General features: G+C 42.1%; 3 protein-coding genes across 3 annotated transcripts in view; 2 read left to right on the top strand and 1 right to left on the bottom strand.

Moving 5' to 3' along the window:
- Positions 1–20798, top strand: part of LOC118409729 (3-oxoacyl-[acyl-carrier-protein] reductase FabG-like) — an 876245-nt gene that overhangs the window by 818211 nt on the left and 37236 nt on the right. The window lies entirely within an intron of this gene.
- On the top strand, positions 2143–12453 carry LOC118409702 (degenerin deg-1-like). The gene is made up of 10 exons (XM_035810945.1): positions 2143–2903; positions 4692–4849; positions 5725–5825; positions 7177–7340; positions 8504–8699; positions 9065–9134; positions 10004–10061; positions 10544–10626; positions 11125–11200; positions 12210–12453. Exons 1-10 carry the CDS (start codon positions 2322–2324, stop codon positions 12369–12371), a joined length of 1650 nt encoding a protein of 549 aa, XP_035666838.1. The 5' UTR covers positions 2143–2321; the 3' UTR covers positions 12372–12453.
- Positions 12640–18834, bottom strand: LOC118409738 (uncharacterized protein YwnB-like). Its single transcript, XM_035811020.1, has 7 exons — positions 18718–18834; positions 16500–16603; positions 16213–16303; positions 15486–15596; positions 15166–15321; positions 14436–14517; positions 12640–13859 (listed from the first exon to the last, which is right to left on the bottom strand). Exons 1-7 carry the CDS (start codon positions 18803–18805, stop codon positions 13787–13789), a joined length of 705 nt encoding a protein of 234 aa, XP_035666913.1. The 5' UTR covers positions 18806–18834; the 3' UTR covers positions 12640–13786.

Below are 20798 nucleotides of genomic sequence, written 5' to 3'. Positions count from 1 at the left end.
GTTCATGTCAGTAAGCCATATAGCAAATCTTGCCGTGTACAACCTCTTTTTATTGCAGAGGAACAACTGTTTGGAATTTAAGGCTATGTTGGTTCAATTATATGGATAAGCATCCACATGCACATTGATTTTCGTTCACACACACACACACACAAAAGAATTAAATATGTTCGTAAAAATTGCCCAAGAAATATTGGAAAACGGATGCTAATGTTGTTGAATACCAAAGTCAATTTTAAAGTGAAAAAAAAAAATAAAATGAAGACTGTTGTTCTTTGTGTTAACACTGGTTCAACCTTCTAGACCACTTAGAAAACAACTTTTTTTTTCACAAACCTCTTTGGGGTTCCCAGAGGATGCTGTCAAATTAACACAGCCTTAGAACAATACTAGAACAATTAGGTACAATTAAGTTGGTACCAGTTGCCATACTATGACAAGTACATGTACCATTGTGGAATCGAGTTTGTAAGATAATAGTAGTCACCAATAACTTGCCTTAGTGATAGATAGAATTAATGTTAGAAATACGGTAGTAGATTTGTCGTCAAATACAGATATTAAAGCCATAAGAAATCATATAAAAGGAATGTTGGAGGGGTTCACACTTCAATCAAGTCTGCATTAGTTGTCTTTTGACAGTATTTTTTACTTAAGAAAAGTTTGAGCTGAAGGAGTTGTTGTTTTTTACTCAGAGACACCATTTTGTAGCCTTGTTATCAAGGAAAAACTGCGATATGCGTTGTACCTCACCGTTGTAAACCGGATGCACTATGTATGTATTGTTATTTATGTTATAAAGCCAAACAAATGTTACCGAAGCCAAAAGACCGCATACGGATTTGATATATGTGCAAGTGTGAACCTGCCTTAATGGTTTATGCAGAAACGTAAGGCATCAAGAACAGGTCTCAGTCAGTGTGCCTTTACACAGTATCTTGACGTCAATATGGAAGCATTTCCAAAGTATGCTAACTGTTGAGAGACTCAACAAGTTAGATATAGTCAACTAAATATATAACGTATATATGTAGGGTATGTTGTACCTACTACCTGCAGATTTTTTCTTCTTTCCAGATTTTCCTTTGTGAGATGAAATTGTTTTAGCAAACTGTGTAGTCACCACACACAATGTGTCACAATGCTTGATTATGAATAAATCGACTGCAGGCAGTTCATACATATGACCTTGAGACTGACTTCATATTATGAAGAAGGTGTTTCGATTCTGATATCGTAGCAGTAACTTAAGTTACGTACAGTGGCAGGCTGGAAAAGGTAATTGTTTTATTAATCAAAAAAAGAAGTCAAACCCAACCTGTTTAGAAATAGCCAACACTAGTATTAGATTAGAATATTGTTTATGACTGTCCATTGTCACTATGTGTATACCATGTACTTGCAATTAGCCCTCGGGCACGAACTTGCAAATAAACTTCTTCTATTGATTAATGAGCTCTAACACTCGCACACACTTAAAACGTATGTGCAATTCAATTAATGTTGGTTGATTCTTTTGTATAAAAAGTAAACCCATTGAAGACATGACAGACTAGTTTTGTACGTTAAGTACAAGCTTGATAAGACCAGTCGGAAAGGCTTGTTCCACTCACACTCGCTTCTCTTATGATACGTGTGGTGGGTTCTTTAACATGCTCGAGGTGTGATTCTCCTCAAACACGTGTGTAACAGAAGCTACATGTACTGGTGTAGGTACTCATTTTCAGCAGAGGCAAGTGACGAAATTGGTATTAAGTGTCTTTCCCGAGGGCACAACATTGGGACCTGCTTAGAATTCAAACTCCAAGCTTTAAGTCAACCATCCTAACCACAACCCTGCCCATGACTCTACATGATAGAATGTATACACGTAGAACAAGTCTGCATCAACGTCTACTGCCACGCTCCAGTAGACTGCGTATCAGTGATTGAAACTGACAGTTTTATAATAACTTATCGCTTCTAGATCTTTTGGTATTCGTGGCCTACGCCTGTTAATGGAACAATGGAATGTCATAAACGATGTCATTCAACCCACATGGATTAATATTTAATGGGCCAATCATATAGTGAAATACTGAAATATGCAAATGTCGCCCACTTCACTTTAAAGTGTTATTGATCATTATGAGGAAGATGAAATGTTTTTAATTGGCTGATTTATTATTTACTAGTTTCAGAACCAAAACTAGAGGTATAAACAGAGTGCGTTTATAGAACGACTGAGGACGGTCTAGGCTGTCATTGTACGTAGAAGCGCTGTTCATTTTGCTGCTGTAAACCGTTATAACGTCCTTGATATATTCAAAACCTCCCCTCAAATGCCTAGGGCCACCGACAGTAAAGTCAGCAGCGCCCTGCGGGAGTTTGCGGACTCCACAACGACGCATGGCTTCCCGAGGGCCGTCGGTTCTGCCTCGGTCGTGAAGAAGATTTGCTGGTCCGTCTGCTTCGCGGCCTCGCTGGCTTACTTCCTCTACCAGGCCAACACGCTCTTCAACAAGTACTTTGCCTACCCGGTGGCCACGGATGTCTCTGTCAGGTTCGCGACGATCGACTTCCCCGCCGTGACGATCTGTAACCTGAACCCCATCAGACTGTCCAAACTGAAGACTGTAGGCGGCGCGTTCTCCAGCTACATCGTCTCCGACACCGCCACGGCCGCACCGTCCACCGAGGGGCCAAGGCTGAAACGCCAGGTCCAAACAGACCAGGGTACCGTCCCCGAGTTTGACGTGGACTGGGAGGATCCGTACCAACCACAGGGAGACAATGGAAAGAAAGAATATGAAAAGCTTCGTGAAAGACGCGGAACGGAGTCGTTCGCAGGCTCCTCTGACTCTTCAAGCTACTACGACTACTATGGGGACAGTAGCGACTCTGGGAGCTACTACAGCAGTCAGGTCAGTGGTGTGTCTGTCAGTCTCGTGTTTCTCAGCTTTGTCCCTACGGTAGTACCCATACACATCTCATCAGATATAACCTGCTGCTTCTATTCGTACTTTGTGCCAAGCAATACTAGTACATTTTCCAGAGTTACGTGCGACGAACCTAAAATTCAAAGTTTCAAACGAATGTAAAATTCAAGGGAAAACCGTTATGTCTGGTAACGGTACGGTGTTCTCAAATACAGTTTTTACCATTTACTAAGAGATGCGATATGGTTACTTATCAATATGCTCGGCCACTAGAAGGATGACAATAATGTATCTGCCGTTAACTGTATCACCTAAACTTGTCTTGCTGTGGCCTGTACTAAGCCCGATTTGCAAAAAATGTGCAACAAAACAAAAGTCTTCATTCATTCAATACACTCTCCAAGAACAGAACATTGTCACTCAGGTACATTATGTACTTTCCTTTCACCTTGTATTGTCACACGGCAGGTAGGCACATTGTTGTAGTTATTGCTTTTAACAATGGATGGTTGGTTACGTCGTAGCTTCACATTTTGAGACACTCCTGTTTGTCCGGTCCAATAGTCCAGCCCAATATCATAGTGGGCTGCTCTAGCAGCCGCTCACAGTTGAGCTTCTGGTCCAATTAGCTATAGTTGGTAACTGGGAGACCCAGGTTCAATCCTGGGCATTGCAGTTGGGACTGCATGCCTCTTTGCCTATGGGAAAGGACGTAAAACGTTCAGCATATTAAAAGGGAGGGGCCAGCAACCCGTCCCTGTAAAAATATCAGTGTTGCTGAAACAGCAAGAAAACTTGCTGCCTATGTCAGTGCCACTAGAACCTACAAGGGCCCGACCGAACGAAACGAACGCTGGGCGAAGCCAATTTCATGTATCTGGATATTGATATTGATATTATTTTAATGTTGATTGCCCGGTCACGCTTGTGGGTGTGGTGACTTTTGGCATTAAGCCCTTAAGAGTAGGCAGTCCCTTTTATATTTGGTCGTTTACAGTATGTGAGAAATGTCTATCAATACAAGGTGAAGCAATATAAAACCATACTCTATACCAGCAGAGGTTAGACACCGGCTGTCTTTTGACGTGTTTTAAGCGTTTTTTTGTCGGACTTAGTGTTCAGTCCCGCTTTCTTCATGCCCGCCGGCATAACGAACAAGAACGAAACGGGACCAAATGGAAAGCCCGACAATTACACAAAACACATCGAAAACAGCCGGAGTCTAACCGCTATCTGCTCGGAGACTATAATATAAGAGAGGCATTGATACAATTGACAGATGTTCCTCCAGCTGCTTTTCAACGTTTTGCGTTTTTCACGTTACAGAAGTTAGTTTGCTCCCCTAAACACCACTCCCAAATTGTCTTGTACGTTGTACCTTAACATGCCACTTCATGTGTAACGGTCGGAGGATATTTTGGAAGTGCATTTGACATGCTTGTCACTGTAGAAAGACTTAGTGTACTTGGGGCACCGGTGCGGCACGGCGGGGTTCGTTCACTGCGGCACTGTTTTGTTATTGTCGCTCACTGTTTGGTTATTTTCTCCATTTATATTTTAGATATTGCGTAAAACGTAAAAGTATGACAGAAAATAACAAAATATACAAAACGTAAGAAAATTCATTCTTTATCTCAGATCTCTGAAATTCGTTAAGTAATCTTTCGAGCCTCGCAGTAAGGGTGTACCGGTGCCCCAAGTGCAGTGAGATATCACCTTAACGAGTCAAAAGATTGAACCATGATTCATGATTGAGGTCTACTACTTTTGTAGTCCATTGATTATGGAGATTACCATGACGAGTACGAGTTGGTGCAGAACTTCTCTTCGCTGATCTTGGAGCTCAACAAGACCTCCCGCAGAACCATGGGCCACCAGTACAAGAACCTCGTCCTCGAGTGTGCCTACAACGGCAGATCCTGCTCTAGCAAGTAAGATGTTATCCAAAGATATTAGCCTCCTTCACAGCTGTGGGTCGTTATGGGCAGGTATTTGGTCCTGTGCGGGCCCAATTTTTGACGGTTGCGGTCGGGTTGGCCAGGTGGTCCTTTTGAAGAGGTCGCTTAATGCTTACGTCGATTGGGAAAAATGTTGGGACCAAGAAAAAGCGGTCGTAATGGCCAGGTGGTTGCCAAGAAGAGGTGGTCGCTCGGGCAGTTTTGACCGTATGTGACACTCCCGGCGTGAGAAGCTTCCCGGTTGAAAATAGCGAATGAATTTCTTGCACAACTTCATTGAGAACACCGTTTGCAGCTAGTTGGTTGAATTGCACGTTTTTACACATGTTCATTGCTATAATCAAATCATACCTACCGCCATTACATTAGTGTTGCCACTAATATCATCATGATGAGAAGCATACAAACTAATGGCAAGAAACGTATGAATTAATGAGAGGAGTACCCATTTTGATGGATAGGTTCACTATCATTGATTATCTCAAATATGATGTATTACATTATGATTAGCACCAACGCCCCTGTTATCCACATCATTTGCTGTCTTCTAATACATGTCGCAGTAAAGATGAGATCATTAGTGACGTTCTGCTGTGGACATCCAAACATGGTCATGCAAGCAGAGGTAGACCACGCAAAACATATGTACATCAAATTTGTGATGACCCTGGCTGCTCGGCTGAAGAACTGCCCAAGGCTATGGAGGATAGGGAAGGATGGAGGAAGAGAGTCATGGCCATCCGTGCAACCAGGACGCCCGGATGATGATGATGAATACGATGTGCATGTTATCCACATCATTTGTTTTGCCTCTAATGTTTGCATGTTTTCCACATCATTTTTTTCAGCGACTTCAAGCTAAGACTTGATGAGAAGTACGGCAACTGCTACACCTTTAACCCGGACAAAGCGTCTCAGAGGACAGTAAAGGACCCAGGCCCGGCCCACGGTACATCTATATCATTCCCATGGATTCCGATAGCTTCTAGTCTTCTTTCATATTGCCCTTAGCTTTACATTGTGCACCATTGATGTATTAATACATTTGCTCCGCTACATCAATTCTATTCTAACAGCGACTCTTTTCATGCATCTTTATTTTGCGCATGACTCTAACCAAGGGCATTCCTTGCACCAAGGACATTATAACGCCCTTGCTTGCACTAACCTTCCCATGGTATCATTGGGAATACAGCGCTCGCTTGGTAACTGATAAAGACTGCTACCGATATTATATAAGGTGCTTACAACAAGATGCATAAAGAAGACACTCGGTGCCGTGACAGCTTCGTATATGACTCCCTGTACATATGATAATACTTGATATTTGGGACCGCATGTATGACAATACGTTTTGACTGAATTGTTGGCATCGACACCTAGCTGCAGTCTGGCGTCAAACTAGTCAGTGTTGCTCTGAAGTACTCTCCAAGCAGAGGTTAGGTTTCGGCTGCTACTTAGGCCGCGAGACAGCAAAAAAAAGGTACAAAATAGAAAGCCCGCTAAAATCGCCTGAACAAAACGTCAAAAAACAGCCGGAGCCTAAACTCTGAAGAAGGTGACAGAAGGTCACTGAAATATTGGTACATATCAACAATACAGAATTAATTTTTTCGGCAATCTACAGAACCTGCTAGGCAATACTCTTGACTTCAATAGTTTATCCGAATCAGCCCGTATCCATCTACTATTAAGGGGTTCACCTTTCCTGTCACATTCTACAAACTGCAGTATCTCGCAGTTAACCCAGTTATACATTGTGCATACGAAACGTTTTGCAACTACCTTGTAACCTGACTTACATGTAAATAGCTGTGAACTGTTTGTTTTGATATTGTCATTTATTTGTTCTTGTCAGTTATCTTTTTTTGAGAGGTGATGTGAATATTATCGTACTGCTAGAGTGTATTACCTCTCTGTCCTGTTTTGTACTTTGATGTTGAATAAATAATAAAAAAAAATTGGTTGTGATGGTACATATAACGCTAGTTCACCTTTATCCGCAGGGTAACCTATATCCATTGCTTTTAGAGCAGAGTGTTTAGGATTATCAAGTCGACGGAAGTTGGTTCCAAATTGCGATATTTTCAAAATATTGCAGTTTGAAACTACGTCCCTAAATACCATCCCTAAATGACCTGTTTTTTTTAAACAACGGATATAGGTTACCTCGCGGATAAAGATGAACTAGCGTTACATTGTTCGGGAATTTAAAAAAGTCATTCGCTGATTTTCGAACCAGGTGAGATCATTTATTTCGTCATTCCTTTCAAACCCTACCATCCTGTTGTCGGCCTCAGGACTGCAGACCACCCTGTACATCGAGCAGGACGAGTACGTGCCGGCGGTCACACCTGCAGCCGGCGTGAGGGTAGTCATCCACCAGCCGGGCGAGTGGCCCTTCCCTACCGACGAGGGCTTCGACGTGGGGCCTGGGTACAGCACGTCGGTCGGACTCCGAGTTGTGAGTGCTTGCATTGAATTAAAGGGATATATGGTAAAAGTAAAATAAAGACACCATTTTTAAAAGAAAAATAAAGACACCGTTTTTAAAAGAAAAATAAAGACACCGTTTTTGGCCATTTTTCTACTTTAGTCCATCGGCATAGCTACATGAAACAGACTAATTGTGCAGATTTGTCTAAAGCACCACATTTGGCCTTGGGTATTGAATCTATACCTTATTACACTGCACTGCAAAATTCACAACACGTAAATAAGATTTTCTTGTGTCGTGTTTTGTCTTGAAATATGCATACTTCCCCACCATCACTTGAGTTGTTCAAATGTGACAAAATGACCCAGATATGTTGAAAATAAGTTACTCTGACTGGAGATTTAAACATTCAGAATATTTGTTCTTTTCGCGCCAAAATTTTACAATAATGCAATATATCATTTTATGATCAACACAGTATGTCTGAGCAGTTTGTATGTGCTTCCTACTGTGTTTGCATGGGTGAAAGGATATATAAGGAAGACGTGTATAAAGGATAGGAAAAAAAATAAATAGTAAAAACCTTTACCTTTTTGGGATCAACCGCTGGCAAGAGACGTAAGATTTTAGACCAGTCACCTGAGTGATGGAATTCCAGAACTTTTGTATTTCACACTCTGTCAACATACAGATATCAATTTTAGCCTTATAAGGCTTTGAACAATGTGCAGTAAACATTATAACGTTTCTAGCTACTAAAGGTAATTGATATACCTGGAAATACGGTGGAAATACCGGCAGAAATAGGATTAAAACAAAAAAGTTTATCTCTACCTAAGCTAAGGGCCATAGTTTCTTTACAGGACTGTAAACGGAACCACAGCATTAATATGCAGCTATGCAGCTAGATAAATCATGTATTATTGATTGCATCTGCACTTATGTTTACAACTGTCTTAAGAAACAAGAAGAAGTTGAACCTGTACACACTAGCATGTATTAGACTCTGTAGATGTAGAAAGATAACACTCTTACTTTATCAAATTGTGCCTGTAACGTAAGGTTACCAGTTTACGGTCGATTTGTTAACAACGCAGTTACTTACCTTCTTTTAAATACAAATATGTCTTTCATTCATTATAATTTTCCTCAGCCTAAAATGGACCCTTACCCTGTCTATCCTCTCACAGACCACTATTCAGCAACTCGGTGGTAAGTACGGAGAATGCACCGACGGGCGGGACCGAGACAACCTGTACCCCAGCAGGTACTCCACCAAGACGTGCTGGTACACCTGTCTACAGCGCCTCCTGGTGGAGAAATGCGGCTGTGGCAGCCGCTTCATTCCTCTGCCGAAGAACACGACGGCGTGTCCAGTACCCATCAGTAAGTGCCTACCAAATAACGTCCATTCTTTGTATGTTTACCTTTATCAACGGGGTAACCTATATCTGTTAAAAAAACAGGGCATTCAGTGGTATATATACTGAATCGACTTTAGCCTGGGATCCAGCCTATTATAGCTGCCGAGTTCCGAGTCTTTGTCCTCTATGCAAATAGCCTGGTATCCAGCCGTTATTTGTTGTGTTTACCTCTTGGGTTGCCTTTTATTTAATAGCAATGTTATCATTTGAAACCTAACCTCCATCGAGTACCACACAGGACCTGCTGTAAGTGAAAATGTTAACATCGCGATGCTACTAATGCTCATCAATATAAATGGATTAAAGACATGGAGATATCTTTTTCAGAATCTTGTGAGGCAACATGGACCAGGGTAGTGCGTGGCGGAGGTATTTGTGATTGTCCACCAAGCTGTGTGTAAGTTATTTTCAGTAACATCGACTCTCATAATTCCACCGGGTGCCATAATACCGCCATATAAAAACACCAACATCGTTATAGAGGCCTTCTCAAGATTGTCATGAATACCTAAATATCTCAGTATTACTGATGCTACATTGGTAACGTTACATCCCTTTCAATAACTTTGAATTCATGTATAGATTGCGGTGGAATTATGAGAGTTGATGTTAACAGTTGATAAGGAGCAACTGACATGTTAACAGTTAACGTTATGTCTGTATTTCACCGAATATCTGTGCTGATTTGAAACATAACGTTATCTTGTTTATACACACGTTTTAACGCATACATGATACAGCATAGGGCTTGCTCGTCAGACAAGGCCCTATAGGTTATGTAGATATAAGCTTGATATTCTAAAATGCAAATTCTTTGCACAAAAATTGCTAAACATCCGACTTGAAATGGCCATAATAATAACAAAAGTACATTTTAATTTTGTGATTCCCTAAGCAGGTTACACCAACCTGTAAACTACTAGCTATTCATTTAACATTGATGTTTGATTCTGGGCCCCTCCCCTTGTTTCTAGCAGTAACCACTCGGTTGATTAAAAGGGGGATACGTCTATAGGCTGATAACAGGTATAAAAAAATACCACACCAACATGGTTATCGTGTTGAAATACATACCACAGGTGTTCTGCTTTATAAAAGTTACAGAGAGAATTTGACGGCCCAAATGCTGTCGATATGTCCTCTGGCCGAAATGTAGAATAGACTGTCAGTTACTCTTAAATACTATGTTAACAACCTGAAAACTGTATTTTTATTCTATCCAGTTGTAATTGAGTAACTGCTATTTTGCATTTATGTTGTGCACAGCGACAACACGCACTCCGGGACTTTTGGCTTTGCTGAATGGCCTGCCGACTCCTATGAGGTTTGTCTTTTCTCTATACTGTACCAAATGATTATATCAAGATGCTATCTTTTATATTGTATAGTATTGTATTGCATTGTATTTTTTGGTTTTGTATTGTATAATGTAACATTGTATCAACGAAATATATGGCCTCCTCCGTTCAATATTGACCGTGGTAAAATCCTAATTGATACCAGCTCTTCAGCGTCGACTGTAGCCTGGTTACCAAACCCCAGCCCGATCTCAAGTATCTATCGTGCAGGGAAAGATGTATCAACACGAAAGATATATCTTGAGGTTGGGGTATGGAATCCAGGCTACGTCGACTGTGGCTTAACAGTCCTATACGAGAACGACAGTCTCTGCCACATAGGGTGCATCTGTGAGCTGACTTAGGTCTGTTACAGAGTTCGAAAGGTATAGGATATAGAAATGTAGAATTGTGCTTGAAATAGAGTAATTCATGATCCTTACTACATATTATTATTAACTTAACACAGGATTCCCTGAGGCAGAAGCTGTCGAAGCTAAAGATAGGCAAGGAAGCTGCAGAAAAGCTCATGCAAGGCACCCTCGATCAAAGGTACATACATGTTGGCGTGGCAAATATATGTGTTGTAAGAAGCAGTTATCGTCTGTTAGGATATGGATTCGATTATGTGGATGATATGCGGGCACTCATCATTTTTCGTCCGATAAAAAATCGTACAAATTAACTGCAAAATGAAAAAATTAACATCTGCCTAAAATAGATAATGATATCGTAGAATGCCAGAGAAAGAAGAAGATGTGAAAGAACAAAAATGAATAAACTATATATTTATAAAATTGTTAACGTTAGGTATATCAAACTCAGTTTAGTCATTTCTTCAACCTTCCAGAAAACTTATATTTCATGATGAAGTCTTTTTTTGCCGTAACCTGAGTGTTTTTCTGTGGATGGATGCCATGATGGGAGGGATGAGGGAAAGCTATCAACATAGCTTGCAACACATATTCTCTAGACAGTTACTGTTGATTTGATAGATATGTGCAGTGCATTTACATCGTTTTCAGCCCGTCCCTTTCTGTTCGTTCTCAGGCGGAACCTGTTGAAGCTGTCAGTCTACTTCGAACAACTCAACCTACAAACCATCACGGAGTCTCCAGCCTATGGGGTAATACCCCCTCACATTAAGCGCGATTCGATCGGACGACGAGTCTGCGAGCTCTAAATTACGAGGAGGCATGACCGTGACGGGAAGGGGGAACTCTGCCATTTCTTCGTCGGCATCAGGGTCATGCCTCCTCGTAAATGTAATTTTTTAATAGAGCTCGTATAATGTAGGGCGCGGTCACACATGTCGTGCGATCGTCGTGTTATGATGATGCCATAGGATTTTCAGGCAGGCTGTGACAGAACCAACCACCAGGAAGGATACAAAACAGCCTTTTGAGTGCCAAGACAGTTGAACTTTGCAAGACATGTACATGGCTGTCCTCCAAAATTCAAGTTAGCGATCATACGACGATCGCACGACCTACTAGTATATGACCGCGCCCTTGGCATGTGACTCAGCGATGCCGATGGGGCGCTATAACCTGTAAAGTTAAAATGGCATTTTACTGAGTAATCACTTATTTTGAGATCCTCAGTGCTGATTGGCTAATCTAGTAGTGCAAATTGAGACCTCGAACGCTGGTTGGGTATCTCACAACAGCGCCCTACTGGGAAACTAACGAGGCCAGCTGCAGACGACAAAAAAAGGTTTTAAAGTAAAAAGTCGAAACCTGTAAACATCGGATTGTCTGTCCTGCCGTCATGCATTCTTGCGACTTTTCCTTTAACCTTTCATCCATTCTACTCATTTTGTCATAGATTGTGTGGTATGACCAAATGTACAGTATAATATTCATGTTCACATTCACGGAAGGGAAACATATTGTTTTTGCTCTGTTTCTTCGTCTTCTTTCTCTTCTCCAAACAAATACGGTCAACGAGCTGGACCAGAACACCAGACACCCTGCGGTGTTCGATTACATTATGTAGCAAGTGTCAGGACGGAGCTGGAGGGGCTGGTCACCATATACAGTGCAGGTAGATGTTATCTCTTTACCTGTCTAATGATTTCGTTGTCATAACTTGATAGTAAGTAAAATAGGTTTCTCTCTGTTGATATTTGAAAGGTGGAGAACCTGTTGGGTGATCTCGGGGGCCAGCTGGGATTGTGGCTGGGCGTGTCAGTCATGACCGTCCTGGAGGTCGTCGAACTCATCGTGGACATCATTCAGATCTTACTGGGCAAGGCAAGGCGCACTAAGAAAACAGACATCAGTGGCCCTAAGTAGGTGGCATCTAAAACCGACGATCTGTGTCTTTTTCTGTAACAAGGAATGACATACATGTACATCACCGAGCAATATATTGCAATCGCCGGGCTATTGTAAATGTTTCTGTCAGTCAGGCAATGGTTATGGTTTGTTTGTTTGTTTGTTTGTTTGTTTTGTAAAGTGGAATCAAACACATGCACGATCACTGAGAAACATATTTTGCATGGAATCACCAAGATTCTGTAGGCATCTCTGTCTGTCAGACAGCTAACAGTTTTTGTGTGTGTGTGTGTGTGTGTGTTTGTTTGTATGTTTGATATACTGTAAATATGCATCTGCTTTATGTAAGAATCCGTCTTTCATTTACATAAAAGGCCAATACATTTGGAAAATAGGTTGGAAAAAATGTTCTGCATTTGCACGCAAATTTTGTTTTCATAAAAGAAATATTTTGCTGTAGATGTCTGCATAAATTAAAGGCCATAACATACTGATAGATAACACTTGGCATTGTTGACATAACTGTATTTATTAAAGTCATTGTTCCCTGAGTTTTGCCTGTTTATGTTCATGATTTACCACATACAATACCCTCTTAGTCTTACACAGAAGTTCCATATTGGCCCAATGCTTAAACATACAATGCTTAAAAAGGTACGATTTCTGCCTGTATTTGTATTTACTGTTGTTGTTTTTATTTTTGTTTTCAAGTAAGATACATAATGTAGCTCTATTATACTCTGCTTTGTTGACTGAGGTCCATATGGATAGCCCATGTCAGAAATACACTGTAGTATGCAAAATATTGTCTACAACAGGTGTGTGTTAGGCACTCTTAAAGCTGGAAAAAATAAACTATTTGTCTATGCCATCATACCATCATGATAGCGCAAACCCTTTTCGTTAACGTGTGGTAAATGATATCAAAGTACGTCTAACGCAGACATAATGGAGACGTTTCAACATAGGGCAGAAACTCTGAGTGGACTAAACCCTCCGCATAATGAAAGTTCATTGGTAAGTTCGTGCCAGTAGGCTAATGGCAAGTGCATGTAAAAAACATAGAAGAAACATACATGTGCTTGACATTATGGTAAGGATAGACTACTGCTGTTAGCAATATGTAAACAAGTTGGGCTTTACGTTTGGAGGCAGAGGAAGAGGAAAAGCCCCATTTTTTCTACGATTTGTGGGCTTTCTGATGGTCCGTGAGTATCGGATAGTTGGGTTATGTCATGATGACTTCTTTAAACGACGTGGTTGATAATAACCACAGAAACATGAAGTGGTTAAGAATAATCACAGAAACACGAAGTTTACGTTTTCCTATTGAAATTTGAAGTGTGATATTATAACAATTGAAGGGTCACTGCTGATATTGTTGTTGTTGTTGTTGTCGGTTGTGTCGATGTCATCTCGGCTGTTGTTCACGTTTAGTTCTGGAGAGTGGCAACGGCAACAGCTTTGCCTTTGTACTTGCCGGACGACAGCGTAGCCAGCACGAACCTGCGTAAGCAACGTGGAGGAAGGAATGAATGAATGGATGGGTGGATGGATGGATGTATGTATGTATGGATAGATGGATGGATGGATGCATGTATGGATGGATGGATGAATGGATGGATGGATGGATGGATGGATGGATGGATGGATGGATGGATGGATGGATGGATGGATGGATGGATGGATGGATGGATGCATGGATGGATGGATGGATGGATGGATGGATGGATGGATGGATGGATGGATGGATGGATGGATGGACGGATGGATGGATGAATGAATGAATGACTGAACGAACGAACAAATGAATCAACGCCTTGCCATTCGAAATGGTTGTCAATGAAATAACACCCTTTATATGTAATAGTAACAATGTCATGTCATTGCTACAAGAAGAAATCTACACACGCGCGCGCGCACTCACACACATACACGCACACACGAGCGCGCGAACGCGCACACACACGCACGCACGCACGCACACACGCGCGCACGCACACACGCACACACAGTCACGCACACCACACACACACACACACACACACACACACACACATGCACGCGCGAACCCAAGGTTACCTTGCGACATCTCCTCGCGCCACGCGGCAGCGTTGACTGCCGTAGACTTGCACCGCATCTGCATTTTCAGCAAATGGTAACTCTGTGTAGATATAACAATTAAGGGTTAATGACCCTCCCTGAGGTGTGTACGGTGCATTAATCCATGGTCGGTTCCTATAACCACCAAATGAACGACCGAGCGTATTGAGATCATTTATGCGGTGGTTATAGGAACCGACCATGAAATGTATTCCCAGGTTATCGCCCAAGACTCGCTCAGTGTGACAGGCGAAAAATACGCGCGACCCTCTGTCGATCTTAAAATCAATTTTAAGATCGACAGTTTGATAAAAGTTTGAGGCAGCTATTATGTACTATGTCACTGCCCTGCTCTAAGAGGAATGTCCTGTTTTTAACTTATATATAGTAATAGTACCGAAGTCTAGTTTTTATATAACTGTGTAGACTGTAGAGTTTTTTTCTATAACTCCTTCTTGGTGTACAATGTACTATGTATTACTACTTATAGTTTGTATATGACTGTGCAAAATTTTGTTTTTGTATCTAGATAATTTGTATCTTTATAAATTGGATGTAATTCAGTGCAGAAAGAACTCTGACACTGCGACATCCCAATAAACACCATCTATCTATCTATCTAACATCGGCCGATCTTCCAGCGATCAAGAAGTACGGCCGATGCTCGTCGACAATGTAAGGGGTTTACCAGGAAGGTGTATGTGCCCACCTGTGGCAGGTCCTGCCGTCAGCGAAGGGAACCTGGCCGAGGTCCACTCCAGGTCGCCACACTCCGCCATGAGGTACGACTCCATGTGGGCGAGGTCCTTCAGCACATTTCCCAGAAGCTGAAGGACGATCGGAGGCGCCGGCTCTTTGGGGTCATCTGTAATGTTTCCATATCGTACAGTGTCCACGGTCAACATGCAGTAGGCTACGTTGATTACTGTTACTAACTTATAAGTTACTAACTTATAAAGTGCAGTACCACATTGCCCCCGTCTGTCCAAAGGCAAATAGAAAAAAAACAACTTAAAATCTGCTGCCTACCGAAAGTGTACCATGCGGACAAGGTAAGTAGACGACAGACGCCGGCGTTCCTCATAGCAGGTACGATGGCCTTAATGGATTCGCTGAAGATGGCCACGGTGTCTTTAAGTTCTGTAATGGATGGTACATGCACTCTTGTGTTTATTGAAGACCGACGTTTCGTTGACAGCCTGTCACCTATCTGGTACTGTTACGCGCTGCAGCTAGGTGTCGCTACTACTAACATATGCGGTCTCAACGTAAAGTACCGTGGCCGACAGGAACAATGGGTGTGGTACACCCATGTTAAATTGGCTGTCGTTTGTCTAATTATAGAGTTACTGGCAATCTGAGACATACTCTCTGAGCAGGGGTTGCGCCCCATCTCGCTACACTGCCTTAGTTACTGTCTAGTGCAATAATAAACAATTACCTGGACATGAATGGAAACAGGTTTTAAGGAATTGTCATTCACGGTAAAGAGGGTCTGAACGCATGAACCCGCATAACAAACACCGTAACTGCTTCACGGAGGTTTGTGTCCCATGAACTCTAGTCAAATGTTTCTGTACTTACATTGCAATCGGCTGGAAGTAAAATCTGCGGTAAGCTGGCAAACGTTTGGATAAAACGGAGTGAATGATAATCTGTTCACGCTTGTCTTCTTCACGGATCAGATAGAGCTTCACTCTATAGCTAACCACACGACACATTAGCGTACGGTAATATATGACCCATTAATACATACCTCCAACATGTCCTAGAGCAGACACCACGGCGTCCTTTCCTTTGAAGTGACGTGTGAGAGATTCTACTGACGTCACGTTGACAATTTCTACCTGTAAAATCGGTCAAGGATTTCTGTTGGGGTTTTTTTCAGAGAAATTTTGGAATAAAAAGATAGAAGTGATAAATAAATGCAACGATTGTTAACAAGTGGGTGCAGAAAGGTCAGTTCATGTTGGTATTTCTTCCTTTTGTTTGACATTTTTGTTGATCAACCGATCAGGGCTGGGTGATACAGCCATTCCTTACCTTCAGCCTCTCATCCGGGACCTTTTCCCTCATCTTCTCTTCACTCCTGACTAGAGCGGTGACGTCATGGCACTGTTCCATTGCCTGCTTTGTCAGCTCCGTGCCTGTGGACATGGTTTGATGTTGATGATTGATACGAATACGACCACAGCATGTCCAGGACAAGAGGTACAAGAACCAGAACGTTGGCAGATAGCTTATGATGTAAGGACGGCCGGAGTGGTGTAGGTTTAGGTCCCCTAGCAGCTAGCTCTGGAACTACAGGGGCGCATTTGTTGAACGTTACAATTTCAAGGTGGATAACTGAAGAAAGTAACGACAGATTTCCATGATATTTCATGATATACAAAAGGCCATTAATTTGTTACATCCCGGGAACCGCATGGCTGGGTGGATCCAACTATTAATAGTATTATTGTTGTTGTTCATCCATCGAAGTCGGTGTATATAGTATAAGGACCAATACTAATTGACTTCAACTTCTCTTCAGTCGCCCTAGCCTTGTGGGTCCGGGCGTGACTTATCAGTCCAATCCTTGCACGAGACCAGGTGGTGGTTGTGTGGGTGGATCTGCTTTCCTTGCCTTTCGCTCGCGCCTCCAACTATTACTTGGTCACTGATTACATGACAATACTGTAAATGCAGAAATGTTCGCGGTGGATTAATGTTCGCGGTTTTCGCGGTGACCACTTCACCGCTAACTAAAATCCACCGCGAACATTTTTCTATTATGGTATTAGACTGCAGTCTATGGTGTTACCGCGAACTTAAATCCACCGCGAAAAGTCATTTTTCCCGCTGCCGCGAAATTAAGTCCCCGCGGACTTAAATGCATTTACAGTATTCTAGTCCCGGGAAGGGGGTCCTTCACCTTCTCATTGGCTGATGGAAAATCCCCACAGCACATGGTCATCACGCGGCACGACCTCTGCAGCAGTGCTCCTTACAATGAAACCTTCGGACTTCGGACAAAGCTCGGATTCAAGGTGTGTCAGAGGGCAATGGGCTTAGAACAAGTATAGAATGGGAAGACGTAGCGGAAAAGGAAAACTTTCCATCAGGGATATGTCAACAGCTTTAAATCCTTTTCCGTCCCACTCACTGTTTGGTAGATCATGATGGTCATTTTGGTTGTTAAATCTGTCATTTTAAGCTGGTGCAAACCCATTTTCATCATGTAATGAAGTTCAGATTTTTGGGACAGAAAGGATAACATTTTTGTCCGTCCTATCAAGAACAAGCAAACTTCCTTCTCAGGACGGAGGGACTAAAATCACGCTTATAGCGACCGGCCCTACAGTTGCCGCCACCTAGAAGGGGGTCATTAAGCCAGCGAAAGATTGTGTAATCACAGCCACAGGCTTAAGGTCCCCTCTCACTTGACGTGCGGCACGCTTGCGGCATTGCTGAGTTCGGAAGATGCTCAACGAATTTCAGAGATAAAGAACGAATTTTCTTACTTGTTGTGTATTTTGTGGTCTTCTATGTCACACTTTTACGTATTGCGCAATATCTGAATTATAACAAATCGGCGAAAATAACACAACAGTGCCGCAGTGAACGAACGCAGCAATGCCGCAAGCGTGCCGCACGTCAAGTGAGAGGGGGCCTTTAGTAGGAGGAACGAGCCACACTCACGGACGCTACTCTGCAAAGTTGGCTCAGGCCCGGTTCTTATGAGGCAAAGGTCGTGTCTTTTAGCGGGCGCAGACAGAACAAAAGAAATCTTTATTGACACGACAAAAGTACAGCGACTTTCGTAAGGTCTACATGTATAACAACTACTTGCAGTACAATTTAACAGACATATATGGATATCTATAGGTATGAATAAGTCATGATCATCATATTGAGTCTAGCATGTCATCTATATCAAACTATTGGGTCTACGACATGTACCTTCGCGGCATCAGCACTCACATACCCATTAACCACGGCGCTCGTGGAAGGCCTTGCAGGAGGCGCGTATGATCATGCAGTACCGGCATGGTACGAAGTACATTGCAATACAGCTATATCTATAGAGCGGCCTAAATAGGCGGGCTCAACCAAGTCCACTATATCAGAGATAGCTTGATGAACCTAATTATGCGCTCGTTCTGATTCTGTTTCAGCTGCAACGGTCCGTTAATTCCCGGTGAATTCTGCCTTATCTATAGTACAGATGACTTTTGAGATTTTCCCAAAAAGTTAAACAGTGAAAAGCCAGCAGACATACCATTGCGGCCAGAAGCCCCCAGTATCGCCAGCCTCATGGTAAAGTTGTGCACGTCTGGATAGAGATGACCTGAAACTGGCACGGGCATGCAAACATGAGAAAAAGGGTGTAAACCATGCAAACCATTTCAAAAGTGTTCATCTTTCCATTACAACCAACGCTTGTGGCCCAAATGAACAGGTGGCACATAGTACAATTCGACACATTGCGATCTCTCAGCCGCATGACTCTGGCAAGTCATGAGAGCGTGGTGTAACATTCTTCTTCTTTTCGGATAACAAAGACCCGAAAAAAATGTCATTTTAAAGACGAAAACTTGCAGTTAACAAAAGTGGGAGAAAAATGGAGAGTTTGCCACACAAGGGTATATACAACATGCAGTGTCGGATCCATTGCTACTCTGGTACGTTTGTCATATACAACGTCACAGAGATGTATCATTTTAAGCACAAAGTGAATTGTTTCGATTTTGCTCGACAACGAAAATCGCGTCTTGTCGGCAGGACAAAAAGCGACTACACAACTTGTAAGTACAGTTCGGACATTCATACCTCGCACCTGCTAGTCCCCAGCCGCTGCGTCTGCAGTCCACGAGGGCAATGGTGACACGCGCGTCAAAAACAACCTGTTAGTAGGGCAGTAGGGACAGTTATAGTTTAACCTCATTGGTAAATTGGTAAAGGTTATATAACAGTACCGCATATAGTATTAGGCATAGAAAAATCCATGTTGTGTTTTCGAGAACAGTCCTGAAAAATAGATAGTGTCGGTAACCAGGGTCATGGATCATCTTTCTTTAAACATTTAGGCCTAACTGACCTAACAAATGACGTTACAGTTCTTAAGTCTGTATTTAAGGTCACAGTGGGTGCAGCAAAACTCCCTTTCCCAGCACAAAGAACCTTCAGCCTTAGCCCATGTTGAACATCGTGAATCAGCGTTCCCCCCAAAAAACTAGAAACCGACACTCCAGAAGTCTGCGAAGGAGACTAGAAATGCACCAGGAAACATCATCATTATCGGGTGTCGGAAAAAGTCCTCTTTGGAAGAGACTGTCTGATGAGTGCCTTTAATTGCTTGTTCTTCATACAGCGCCGATGTGTGTAAAATGTTCATCACGAATTAGTAAACGATTGTTGTGTTCTGTAGCCTCTACGTACACTGTACTGCTCTTGAATTTGGCCTTGCACTTGACCAAGTATTTGTTCGGAAACTCGAATCGCACGTATCTATCTCCGAAAGGGATCTTAGATTACATATTTGCACATTCAACTTCTACTGCAACGCCTCCTAGCATTTGGGGGTAGAATGGCAGGAAGTAAATATCTTGAGGAAGAAACACCGGACCACTAAAACGTAGCAAGGCAAACATTTCTTGGCTATGTTCAGAGAACTTAAATGGCCATTGGATTACCCAACCTAATGAAACTATACACGGGCTCGTGAGACCTTTATTGCTTACCCTATTTATTCGAATTAAGTACGCACTTTTTAAAACTTTTCAAAAAACTTTACAAGTTGTTGCCAAAGTTGGGCTACGTACGTTGTTTGAGATTATTGCATTGATAAATAGAAAAATGACCCTAAATGGAGAAAGGTGGTGCTACACGTCTAGGAAAACCATACATATTGTTTATGTGCATTTCTGCTATTCTGAATGTTTTTATAACTTGTAACGTTAGTAGGCGATGTAGTAGTTCGTAGAAACAGACAGTGGGGGTTTATGCAAAATTACTTGGGGAAAAAAGAAGCACCAAAACGTCATTCATCTAGTTCAATATGTGTTCAAGCTTGGTGGAGAAGGGATGCGTGCTTTACTTGAAATTTTCCATTTAACTTAGCTTTTCCGTTTAACAGATTTGTCTGAGACTTGCCCCAAATCAGGGTGCGTATTTTAATTGGGACACGTACTTTCATGGAAAAAATATGGTATATGCAACAATTGCAGCTGGGCATGTGGACGGTTTACAAGAAAATTGTGAAGACCAGAACTGAAAAAAAAAACAAATAAAGGTGCAAAGTTGTTAGTTATTGAAATCTTTATTGCTGCCTATTGACTCTGTGCATGTGAATGAGTGAAT

This window comes from Branchiostoma floridae, chromosome 2 (genome assembly GCF_000003815.2).
Source record: "Branchiostoma floridae strain S238N-H82 chromosome 2, Bfl_VNyyK, whole genome shotgun sequence".
Taxonomy (NCBI): Eukaryota; Metazoa; Chordata; class Leptocardii; order Amphioxiformes; family Branchiostomatidae; genus Branchiostoma; species Branchiostoma floridae.
Note: the sequence above shows the minus strand (reverse complement) of the source record. Positions and strands in the feature narration are given on the sequence as shown.

Coding starts and splice junctions, on each gene's coding strand:
- LOC118409702 (XM_035810945.1), top strand. CDS start 2,322: ATGCCTAGGGCCACCGACAGTAAAGTCAGCAGCGCCCTGCGGGAGTTT. Junction 9,135..10,003: donor GATTGTCCACCAAGCTGTGT/GTAAGTTATTTT, acceptor TGTTGTGCACAG/CGACAACACGCACTCCGGGA. Junction 10,062..10,543: donor GGCCTGCCGACTCCTATGAG/GTTTGTCTTTTC, acceptor AACTTAACACAG/GATTCCCTGAGGCAGAAGCT.
- LOC118409738 (XM_035811020.1), bottom strand. CDS start 18,805: ATGCCCGTGCCAGTTTCAGGTCATCTCTATCCAGACGTGCACAACTTT. Junction 16,604..18,717: donor GGGGGCTTCTGGCCGCAATG/GTATGTCTGCTG, acceptor CCATGTCCACAG/GCACGGAGCTGACAAAGCAG. Junction 13,860..14,435: donor GCGCGAGGAGATGTCGCAAG/GTAACCTTGGGT, acceptor TTGCTTACGCAG/GTTCGTGCTGGCTACGCTGT.